The 12,859-nt window shown below is 36.2% G+C and overlaps 1 protein-coding gene across 6 annotated transcripts in view; it reads left to right on the top strand.

Moving 5' to 3' along the window:
• The window catches only part of ksr2 (kinase suppressor of ras 2), a 100,895-nt gene extending 88,901 nt beyond the window's left edge, over positions 1-11,994 (top strand). For all 6 annotated transcript variants that reach the window (XM_079606221.1, XM_079606220.1, XM_079606219.1 and 3 more), the window contains 4 exons: positions 148-281; positions 6,616-6,750; positions 11,418-11,547; positions 11,788-11,994. In XM_079606221.1, the coding sequence (XP_079462347.1) occupies positions 148-281; positions 6,616-6,750; positions 11,418-11,547; positions 11,788-11,934 (546 nt within the window). In that variant the 3' untranslated portion in view covers positions 11,935-11,994. The remainder of the gene's footprint in view (positions 1-147; positions 282-6,615; positions 6,751-11,417; positions 11,548-11,787) is intronic.
• Positions 11,995-12,859: the final 865 nt, after the last annotated feature.

The following is a 12,859-nucleotide window of genomic DNA, read 5'->3' as shown; positions in this document are numbered from 1 at the left end:
CGTTCTTCGACGCAGTACTCGTTCCCACTTCTAGAGAGAACCGAGGTTACGTTAGTAACCGAGTACGTTTTATCAGAAAAAGATAATCGCAATTAGGCTTTTTAGCAAACCATGCAGCCCTAATGACATTAACCCCTTTTTTTGCAGGGCATGGGCTACCTACATGCCAAAGGGATCCTTCACAAAGATATGAAATCCAAGAATGTATTTTATGACAACGGGAAAGTGGTCATCACTGACTTTGGCCTGTTCACAATATCTGGTGTTCTTCAAGCAGGCAGGTATGTCAAAATACACACAACAACACTTGATTAAGAATGAATAGAATATAATACACATAATTAACACATAGTTAATAGAAATTTCTTCTGCTCACCAAGGCTGCATTTATTTGATCAAACATACAGTAAAAACAGTAATATTGTGAAATATTATTACAATTTAAAATAACTGTTTTCTATGTAAATGTATTTAAAAATGTCATTTATTCCTGTGATGCAAAGCTGGATTTTCAGCATTATTACTCTAGTCTTCAGTCACATGATCTTAAAAAAAAAAGTGAAAATCAAATCATTAAATTGATTCAAGTGAGAGTTAAGACAATTATAATGTTACAAAAAAAGTATATTGCAAATAATCGCTGTTCTTTTGAATTGTGTATTCATCAAATTGAAAACAGCTTTTTTAAAATTGTATATTTCTCAATATTACTGTTTTCACACATTTTTTTGTATAAATAAATTCAGCTTTGGTGAGCAGAAGAGCTTTCTTCCAAACTTGTTGTTAACGCCAGTGAATTTGTTATCAATACTTTTGTTATCGAATAAATCAATATATTCATCTTGTATTAATTTGTTCACTGAGCTTATTGTTGTGCATTCTGGAATTGCCTCGTTCACATCGATACATGTGATTTTGCCTTAAATATTGGCCATAATGAGGTATCTAAGGCCCTGCTTACACCTGGTATTCAGATGCGTTTTGGTCGATCGGATCACAAGTAGACGAGGGAGACACATACCCGTTTACACCTGGTGTTTTAATCCGTCTCTTTTGTCCACTTTCAATCACTTCTGTCCTGATTTCTTCCAGGGGAGGTTTTATGGCCAGGTAAATGTCATCTTTTTTCAGATCTTTTGATCTATTAGACTAAAAAATGCTTGCGCAATTTACATATGAACGCGACCGGAGACGACGGAAAAACACATGGAGAGTAGCAGCTTTCGTGTGTTTTTCGAGTGTTCAGGAATGGTGAGAGATCATTGTGCTTGGTACGCTTTTGTCTTCAAACCAAATTTGGGTCTCCAGCTGACAACGGCATCTTAATACCAGGTTTAAACAGGGTCTAAGAAGGCAACATGATGTTTCTGGCTACTATACCTTTAACGCGAGTGTGTCCCGTGATGCTGTAAAATGCTGTCTAGATAGGTTGTTCACTTGCTGAAATCGTGAGTAGTCGCCTGAGCTCTGATTATAAGCTAGGTGTTGTCTGTAGAAGAGTGACAAATGTACAACCCATCACACTCTACATGTGGCGGGCCATCAATAACGTCCTTAATTTCCGTAATGACTCTCAGAACTGCTTATTAAAAACCAAAGCCTGTAATTATTAAAGTGTGGGCCACAGAGCTAAATCCAATTTGACCTTCAGTGTTCTCATGGTTCTTCATAAACGTACAGTATGCTTCAATGAGTTGAAGTATCAGCAGATGTTATCGACACACAAGCGTTTGACAGAACTTCAATAACTTTTATCAGGGAAACTCCCTCTAGCAATGTCAGTGCACTGCAGAAATATGAATAGATATTCATGTCTAAATAAAATGACGTTCTCATATAGTGCACATGTCATATGGACTATTTGTATGCTTTTTAAAGCTTGACAGTATAAAGCCAGAAACATACGCTAGAAAATTACGTGGAAGCCTGGCCAATACCTGGCATTGTGCAAATTCCCGTTGTACATACTTAAAGAGGACCTTTTATGCTTTTTTTTTTTTTTTTTCATTTTCAGCCTTCTTTAGTGGGTAATGTTGCTGTTTGAGCATGAAAAAGCTACAAAGTCACTCAAAAGGGAGTTATTATCAAAATCAGTTTTCAACCATATCTGAACTTCCTGAAACGCCTCGATTGTAGTCTTGCGCTTTCTTCTGGGAACGTACACATCGCAATGTTCCTCATTTAAATAATTCCCGCACAAGGCTTATGCAAAATAAAGTGGCGGGGCCTGTCTGAGTTGTGCAAGTAGTGTGTTTAATCTCACGGTTAAGGTAAGGGGTGTGCCATTTCCAAAACACATTCAAAGCAGTGACCAATCAACACACAGTCCAGCCGACCAATCAGAGTCAACTAGAATTTCATGCTCGAGTTTTCAAAAACATCTTATTTTTCATATATTTTACATTGTGGCAGCACCTCTCTTCCCAGTCCCTGTGTAATGTGCTCTAAAAACAAAATCAAGACTTTGTAAAAGTCACCCTCATGTTGTTCCAAACCTGTACAACTTTTATCTGCAGGACACAAGAGGAATTTTGAAGGACGTTGGGGTCAAAAACATCATTGGACCCCAGTGAATTTCATTGTATGGACTATTCAAAATGTCTTCTTTTATGTTTCACTAAAGAAAGAAAATCATACAGGTTTGGAACAACATGAGATTTTTCATTTTTGTGTGAACTATCCCTTTAATGTTACACATTTCAGAACGCTACAATGCGTGAAATCGAGCTTTCATAGCTAGAAGCGTTTCCATTCACATGACGATGAGCGATATTTTCGAGTCTATCAACAGAGCAAGCGTTTCCCTTAGGTCACTTCATTTCAGTTTAAATTTAAAATCAATATTCACTGTTACAGATATTCTGTTAATTATGTTTTAATGCCATTTTCGCCAAGTAATTAAATCAATTCCCCCTGTGTATGTGATGCGGATGAGGTTTTTTGCATAATTGATTTATGATTTAGAGTCAAAATACAGAACACAGGGAAAAAGCACAACATTTTTCTCAGATCAGTGGTGAATAACAGCGACCTGAGCGAGACTCAGGTTCGGCTCCGTACTAATCACCTTCTTAATTGAGGACCACACAGTCCTTACAAATAGGACCGCTGTCTGTATTTCTCTCCTTCAAGAGACAAAGACTTAAAAGTAGCCTTTCTCCGCCTCACTCCTTTGAACATGAACACCCATGAAAAAGGGTGTCTGATGTTTGCGTTTTGTTGCTCTCTTGCAATGTATGAAAAGGAAACATCCTCTTCTTTATGGCCGAATGAACTCAAGATATTCCTTCCTCCAGGCAAGGTCATTGAATCACTGTGAACGGTGGCAGATGTTTGATTTGTTTTGTAAATCTGTGACATTCTCCATTTATCTTGAGATCATCAGTTTTGAATGGGCAAAGGGAAGGGTCATAAGAGGACACGTCCTCTTGTACCGCGTGTTTCAATCAATTCAATTTGACAGGTTACACTGCAAAATCATAAGAAAAAAAAATGGCATATTTTATTTTGCATAAAGACTGTTTTTTTTTTTTAGGAATATGAAGATGTTCTGGCATTGACATTATTTTCAAGCACATTTATTTTAATTTAGTAATACTGTCATGACCACACTCTGCCATTTAAATATTTATATAATTAAAAAATTTAAATGTATAATAATAACTTTTTTTTTTTGCAGCCTTACAGTGACTAGAATGAGGAAAATGTGATAAATGTGATGTCAAGTTAATTTTCATTTTATTACTGCCATGATGCATACTATTTAACTATATAATTATTTTATAGTTTTATACATTTATTTAGCATTAAGTCAGATCGACCTATTTTTATGAATATTAAGATATATTATTTTCAAGACAATTAGGCACATTCAATTAAACTAAATTAAATCAATACTCTTGTAATTTATACACACACATGCATAATTAAATGTATAATAATAACTTGCAGTAATGAGAATGAGGGAAATGTAAACAGGTTACCTTGAGTGTCATGAAAGGCGCCTAATAAATACAATGTATTATTATTGTTATTAAATATTATGTCATGTTAATGTAATTTAATACTCCCTTGATTTATACACAATTTACCATTTAAATACTTATATAATTTTATAATTTGTACATTTGATTTTTTTTTTTTGAAATATGATTAATGTGATAAATATGATGTCATGCTAATATAATTTAATACTGCCATGATTTATACACACTTAATCATTTAAATAATTGTATTACTTTTTGTATTACTATAGCTTTTTTTCAGTATTACAGTAATGAGAATAAGGGAAATATGAATGCGATAAATAAGATGTCATGCTAATAATAATGCCACAATGCAAAACATCTTAATAAGACGTTAAGCAGAAAAAAATTATAATTTTTTTCTTTTGTGATGAAATCTGTCCTAAACATGTCCTTGACCGGTTTAGTGAGATTCAGCAACAGTGTTCAGCTCTTGCAGTCACCAATTTGAATCTACTTCTTTGTTTTGATTTGATATGTTTATTAGTGTTATTAAGACGCTTAATAAAGTCCTTGGCTTGGAAAGTGCTGAAAACGAGAGTAAATGATCTGGGGCAACACGAAGCGTTTGCCACCACTGATGACCGTGATGATGTTGATGTTGTTTTGGCACTCGTCCCGTCTGTGTTTGCTCGTCTCGCCTCTTTGAAAATGTTTTCATTGGCATTGAAAGCAGTAAATCAACATCCCCGATGGAGCGATATTACAAACACTCGCGCCCATCGGTTCATCTGATTATGAGGCTGATTTCGCACAAGTGTGTTTACGTATGTTGGCAGTAATTACCGGGGAAAAGCTGACGTCTCCACAGCGACAGGTTTACATTGCAGCCATTGTTGATCAAGCCTCTTGGACCGTTCTGATCAGCCCACTTCTACACCTCCGCAGCCATGTGAATTATTATCAGGAGTTATTAGGCGGAAGGGATAGTATTTGAGAGCGGCCATCAGAGAAGCTCTTGCGTAATTATGAATTGTTTATCTGTAAGGCACAAGTCTGGCTCTTAATAACATGATTTTACATTAGTTATGTATCATGATGACTCAGGACCTGACTGGGTATTGTAATATGATCTGATTATTCTGGGATTTGGTTCTGTTTGAAATTCCATGTCCATGTCAACATTTATCAGGCTAGTGAGGCTATGGACAAACTCGTACTGAAGCATCATGAAATGTCAAGCTTTCTTTATGAGGGTTTGAGTATTTTTGAGGGATGAAGTCATTTGAATGTTACTCTGGACAGTCTGACAGGCTTCCCAGGTTTGAGACGATAGCAGTTTTAATGTTATGGAAGACCCAAGAGGTCATGCTTTTGTCTTGATTCTTGTCTTAAATAAGGGTCAATATTTGCCCCTGAATTAGATTTTGTGGGGGGCTTTTTTTCTACTTTTATGTAGGTATGAAAACACCGTCCCCGGGTTTCACAGACAGGGCTTATGCCTAGTCCCAGACTAAAATGCATGTTTGAGCTGTTTTAACTGAAAGCAACTTGCAATGACACATCGTAAAATATGTCAGTGCCATTGTTTTATTCTCAAGATGCACACCAGTGTAATGTTTGTTGCAGAATTTCTTTTATTTTTTAACATAAAGAGGGCTTTTGTGTGTAGGACATGTTTTGTCCCATATCTCAAGAATCAGTGATACACAAACACACACAATTTTGAATGGTACTGTATCACGGTGTCCACAAAAATATTATGCAGCACACCTGTTTTCAACATTGAAAGTAATAAGAAAATATTGTAAAATATTTACATAAAATAATGAAGTAAGAAATCGTAGGGGGGATTTTTTTGTCAACTTCGATGGCGTTTTCCCCCAAGCCCCCATTCATTTCTGCCCCTGGTTTGGAGGTATTATATATCATGGGTGATTGAGTTTGTTTTTACTCGGATCAGAGACTCAGTCAAGCTGAAACGGCTCTGTGTCTGTCAGTGATAGACCACTTCCAAATCCATGTCTGACACTCGAGAACGAGGCAACTACTTTATCATTGTAGAGGCTTCACAGGTTTTTAATCGGTCCAGTGGGAAACAAAGTTGAGTTTACAAGTTCCCAGACTCCAGCTCTGTGTAAAGAAAAAGTTTCCTGCCATTCAATCTTTGAAAAGTATCGAAGAGTTTCTGTTTAGTATAGCAACTATCACCTTTATTTCTAAATCTATTTAAAGTTTTAACGCAAAGTATAGAGCTAAAAACTGATTGTGAATTGTGTAGCTCCGATAATGACAATTTAATGAGAAATATCTCTGAGATTTCTAGAGTATCTGTTTTCGAAAATGTTTTGGAAACAGGAGATTAATGCAAAAGTCTCCATTTGATCTGTCTAGGGGAAACGAAGTTCAAAAAGAGATCTCATTTGTAGACTAGACTTTATGTCGATGATCGGACTATGCGAGACTAATAGACGCTTGCCCTCTATTGTATTTCTTTGACAGTATTGTCACTATAATGGTCTTTTGGTTTGTTTTCTGACCTTTTGCGTAGTACAAATAAATCGAACTCAAAGCATTGTGTTGTGACTGATTACGTATTAAACTTCAGGTTCTTCTCTCTCTCTCTCTCTCTCTCTCTCTCTCTCTCTAGCCGGAGAAAGGATAAGCTGCGGATCCCAAGCGGCTGGCTGTGTCATCTGGCTCCTGAGCTCATCCGTCAGCTCTCCCCCGAGACTGCAGAAAACCAGCTTCCCTTCTCCAAACAGTCTGACGTCTTTGCCTTTGGGTGGGTCCCTGTCTCTCTGCCGCCCTCTCAGCGTCCGTGTTTTCACCAGTCACTGCTTCTCTGCTTTTTGTCACTCAGGAAACCAACAGAATCCATTTTTATTTGAAGAAATAAGCTTGCGAATGTTTCTCTTCGCATTTAACGTGCTCTTATAATGTCAGCATAACCATTTTTGCACATTTCGTTAAGAAAAGTGTTTAAAACAATTTCAAACTAAGTGTCATTTATTTGAAAGTAAGCACATTTTTTAAGCAAAACATTCATTAAAAATAAGTTTGTTTGGGTTTAAATGATAGTTTGTTTGGGTTTATTTTTTATTGATAAAATAATACTGTAGATATAAGTTTGGGGACAGTAAGATAAAAATATTAACATATCTTTAATTAATATTCATATTTTATAGAATTTTAATTTAAATAAGCAAGGATGCATAAAATTTATCAAAAGTGACAGTAAAGATAATAATACAGTAAATTATAATAACACAAAATATTTCTAATTCAAATAAATTCTGTTTATCAAAGAATCCTGGGGAAAAAAACTATCACAGTTTCCACAAAAATGTTAACTTTCAACATTGATAATAATATGAAATGTTTCTTGAGCAGCAAATCATCATATTAGAATGATTTCTGAAGGATCATGTGACACTGAAGTCTGGAGTAATGATGCTGAAAATTCAGCTATGCATCACAGGAATTACGCTTAAAATATATAAAAATAGACAATTATTTACAACAGTTCTTTTAAATTTCATAAATTTAAATAAAAATGTATAAACAAATAAATGCAGCTTTGGTGTTTATAAGAGACTTCTTTCAAAAACATTAAATTGCAATAAATAAAAAAACATACTATTCAAAATGAACTTGTATCCACTATGTAACCACCAGTTGAATAAAAGACAAAAGCAAAGTGTCTCAGAAAAGTGACTTTAGTTTTGAGAAAATCTCCAGCATTATTTGCATGCAGATGCCACTTAATGCAGTGGTTTATTTATAAGTGTCACTAAAGCATACAAATACATTTTTGGATATCCAACCAGATAAACCGAAATCTTTTTTCCGTTTAAGACTGTCCCTTTAATTGCTACAGTGGCCAAATGAAAGTACAGCTCAGCTATCAAATGCCATTGTGAATGACCACACATGATCATGAATCTCAATAATACACATCGAGAATCTGTCTCGTTTAGGACGAGGATTATCAAAGAATTGATTCACTCAGTGCTCCGCTTTCACTAATCAGAACGTATTCACATGCGGAACTGAACCTCCATCTGTACTCGTTTCTACCTGACCCGGGCCTTTCCAGAGGCGGTGAGTGTGTGGGCCAAATGAATCAAAGAATGGATGGATGGATGGTTGACGAAAGGAAGGAATGCTGCTCTGTTGGGTCCTAACACAATTGCGTCCTCAGCTGTTCTCTCCATATGGAGGCTCTGTCACACTGTCATTCTATGGGAGCCAAATACAGCACCCACGCAAGCTGTCCAGCTGGTCACACTAAAGGGACATTACCTAGAGGTGACCCCAAAGCAGTGCTCCCTATTGTCCCTTCTGCCTCCTCTTTTCACTTCCGTTGTTCTCTGCGAGCGCCGTGTTTTAATGCGGCATTGGCTTTTAACAGCAGCTGTGGGATAGTTTATGCCTGTAATGCTCTCGTGTTCTGTTTTATGGACCTTTTCTGTATGTACAGTGTGTACTGTACAATACACTTTTCAAAAGTCTTTTAGGCTCACCAAGGCTGCATTATTTAATCGAAAATACCGTAATATTATAAAATATTACAATCTAAAATAAAAAATTTTGTATCATTACTTGATCCTTCAGAAATCATTATAATATGCTGATTTGCTGCTCAATTATTATCAGTTATTATTGGTGCTTAATTATTAATACCGGTTCATATTATTATCATCAATGTTATAAACTTTGATCCTTTTTTCAGAATTCTTTGATGAATAGAAAAAGTTCAAAAGAACAGTTTGACATAAATGTCATTTGACAGCGTTTCATTATGATGTCTTTACTGTCACTTTGGATCAATATAATGGATCCTTGCTGAATAAAAGTATATATATATATATATATATATTTTTTTTTTTTAAATCTCACTTACCCTAAACTTTTTAATGGTAGCGTACCATTGTTTCCACAAAAATATAAAAATTGTTTTCAACATTGGTAATAATAAGAAATGTTTCCTAAGCAGCAAATCAGCATATTAGAATGATTTCTGAAGGATCAAGTGACACTGAAGACTGGAGTAATGATGCTTTGATCACAGGACTAAATTACTTTTCATAAAAATATATTAAAAAAAGAAAACAGTTATTTGAAATTCTTATGATACTTCACAAAATGATATGATATAATAAATAAATGCAGCCTAGGTGAGCATGAGACTTCTTTCAAAAACATTAAAAAGCTTAATTATTCCAAACTTTTGGATGTAGTGTATGTTATGCTGTAATTCACTAAATGGCCTCATTTACTAACCACCCGCACACACTCCACTGTCATTCTTTCTATGTAAATTAGGCTAATTATAGTATGCGTATTATTCAGCACTGTTTGCCTGGCACAATCATCTTTGCTTTCTGTGGGCGGTAAATGAATTGTTATGAAAAAAAAGAGATGTTTATATACGGTTTCTAGCGATCGTGGCAGTAGTAATTCATCAAATGATGATCAAATGATGTAGAAGATGCTATCACCGGGCATATGTCCAGATTCGCACTTTCAGCATTTTTGAGAGATGATTTAGGTGTCTGGATCACAGCGGTGAAGTGATAGTCTCAGTAAAGTACACACCAGATCATGTAGTCTGGCGCATTCTCCTCAACCAAGCACTAAGAAATCACCTGCGATATTGGAAATGCACCATGCTAATAAATGACACTATCATTGGTTGAAAATGCAATTCATTCTTAGTGAATTCCCCACTTCAGTATTGCAAAAGCCATCTCAATTACATGTTTTTTCTCTCTCTCTCACACAAGTCTCAGCAAGCTGCACGTTTCACGTTTGGCTTTAAATTGCAGAGCTCGGATGATTGGCCTCTTCGTTCAATGATTGTTAATTAGCTCTTAAGTGTGGTTTAGTAAACTTTAACACGAGCACGCTCTTTAGAGCAGAATACTGTGTTTTTCAGCAGTCAACAGCACCTCAAAGTCATTTATTAATTATCTGGGATGACTTCTGACTATATGGGCTTCAGGGAGCGCATAGTGCACCAGCAGTGCTTTAAAGCTTTTGAACTGCTGTATTACGGTCTTTTAGGGAGAGCGAGTCCTCGTCCTTACACACACACACACACACACACACACACACACACACACACACACACACACACACACACACACACACACACACACACACACACACACACACACACACACACACACGTGATATACTTGTGAAGAGTTCTATCTGACTTTTTGTTAGTTAAATTATAATTAAGATCTACATTTGAACATGGAACATTTTTGGCCCTCATGGGCATAACAAAACTGGTACACTCTCAAACTTGTAAACACATACTTGGAAAATAACTATGCTGTCATTCTTAAATTACTGTAAGAAAATTATCATTTAGAATGATGGCTTTATTCATTTTATTTTATATAAATAATGTATTATTTATTTAAGACTTTTTTGCCCATTTATGAACCATATTTGTCTTTAAGAGGTTTTACTAAATTTGTCAGGGCATTGCATTCTTAAATTAAATTTTTTATCAAATTTATTAGGATTTGATTTATTCATTTTATATCATTTAAATAATATATTTTAATAAAGACATTATTTGGCCTACCGGTATTTAGTTTAGACGTCTCCTGTATATTTACGTGGACTTTTTTTTTTTTTGGCCCTCACAAGTATAATGAAACAACACTCACATTTATACATATAGACTTGCAATGTTCTTAAAAGTTCTCAAAAGTCATATTATAATTAAGATTCATAAATAATTTATGTAATGCTATTCCCTGTGCTATTTCAGCTATTTCCTAGTTTTGTTTTGGAGGTCTCCTACTATCAGTTTACATGCATCCAAGTTCAAAAAACACATGAAAATGTGTTCAAAAAACATGAGAATAATTTTCTCATAACATACATTGCAGCATCACCTCTTTTCTCACAGTGTCTGACACGGATGGATAAAGGGATTCCTCCTTTCCAAAAGCCTACTCTGCTCTGATTGGTCAGATGGTTCAGTCTGTTGTGATTGGTCAACTGCTTACAGCGTGTCTTCTCAGCGCTTCTTCGGGGCGGGTCAAAGTATGCATTGTTTGCAGGCAGCCATTGAAGGCCATGATTTATGCAAATTTGTTACGAAACTATGTAGGTTTCATGCAGGAAGTAAGACTGCGACTCGTTTCAGGCCGTTCAGAATCGGTTCTTAAAATTTGGGAGACATAAACCCCATTTGTTGTGCACTTTGATCTTTGAGACATTCACAGTTCTATAACACACTACATGAAAGGTAATATCCGAAATAGGGCCATTTTAAGACATTATTCAGCCCATTTACAAGCCTTTTTTATTTGCTTTTGAGAGGCTTTATTATATTAGCGACACATTTTTTTATACATTTGGCCTTCACAAGTATAGAGAAAGCAGTACATGCACATTAACATTCGTATGTGTCATATGTTTCAGCACTATCTGGTACGAGCTCCATGCGCGTGAGTGGCCCTTTAAGAACCAGCCAGCTGAAGTCATAATCTGGCAGGTGGGAAGTGGAATGAAGCCCAACCTCACTCAGATAGGCATGGGCAAGGAGATCTCCGTGAGTATTTCCATATACCTCACTGAAAGTCTGAATACTACCAACTTTACACCAACAAAGCTGTCCGAATATATTGTACGAGTCACATGAAGCACTTTTATTGGGCTTTTATTGAGCATGAAAGTCCCTAAAGAGGCCATTCAATCTATTTTTATTGGGAAAAAACGGACTCGGTCATGCTTGACTGGCTTTTAGATCGTGTGAAAGTAAATGAACGGATTCTTCTTTTTCCCCGTGTAGGACATCCTGCTGTTTTGTTGGGCGTATGAACAGGAAGAGCGGCCCAGCTTCTCCAAGCTCGTGGAACTACTAGAGAAACTTCCGAAACGCAACCGCCGCCTGTCTCACCCAGTACACTTCTGGAAATCAGCTGAGTATGTGAAATGAGCTAAAGTCAAAAATGCCAGTTTATACACAAAAAAAAAACCCGAATGAACAAAAAAAACCCAACAAAACAATCGCTAAAATGGAGTCAGTCGGCGCGACTGAGCCGCTTCTGGATGGTGCATGTATTCTGCTGTATTTAGCAACGTTTCCTAAAAGCAGTGATCATTTAGCATATTTAGAGCACAGTATTTTCTGCTGTATCGTTTGGTCATGAAAGAGAGGTGTTTTCTCTTCTTTTCAGTTGTTGTTTTTGCTAAATGTTTGATCTGTTTTGCATATATCAACTGCTTGTGATTATTTCTCATTATCTTGAATGTTGTTTTCTTTCGTCGAACCTCTGCAATGCATTTTTTTTATAAACAACTGAAACTAGTGTTATTTCGTCTGTATTGTTTTTTTCTTTCCTTTCCTTTCCTTTCTGAATTTAATCATTGGATGAATGTATTTTTTATTTAATTTTTTCTCGATTTTGAAAAATGTACCTTTCGGAGTTGTTTTTACGCTTGTTTATTTTCTGTCATCCATGCTGTGTGTGTGTTTCACAGAAGTCCATCCTGTCGTTTGCTTATTACGTGCGGACGTTTTCCGATCACAAAGCTTTACCGTAACGCCAGGGAATGTGAATCATTTCTCTCCCGTCGCGTCGTACAGCCGTCACTCGTTTACTCGCGCCCGAAAGATGCGTTCGTACAGCGGCGCCGCAATCGAGTGTGCCGCCACGAGGCACGTACGTATGTATATTATCGACACTTGAATTGTATCATGCCTAACTGTGACAAAAACAGAACTGCTATTCCTGAGCCTACAAAGAAAGGGATAGATATAACGGACTGTGTCTATCACACTTACGAACCTTTTCTTATCAGTGCATACTTACGAATGTTTTAGCATAATTGAAAGCTTTTGCGTTGTTTGTACTAGGCTA

Source organism: Phoxinus phoxinus (assembly GCF_949152265.1).
Source record: "Phoxinus phoxinus genome assembly, chromosome: 3".
Lineage (NCBI taxonomy): Eukaryota > Metazoa > Chordata > Actinopteri > Cypriniformes > Leuciscidae > Phoxinus > Phoxinus phoxinus.
This window is presented reverse-complemented; position numbering and strand designations above follow the sequence as displayed.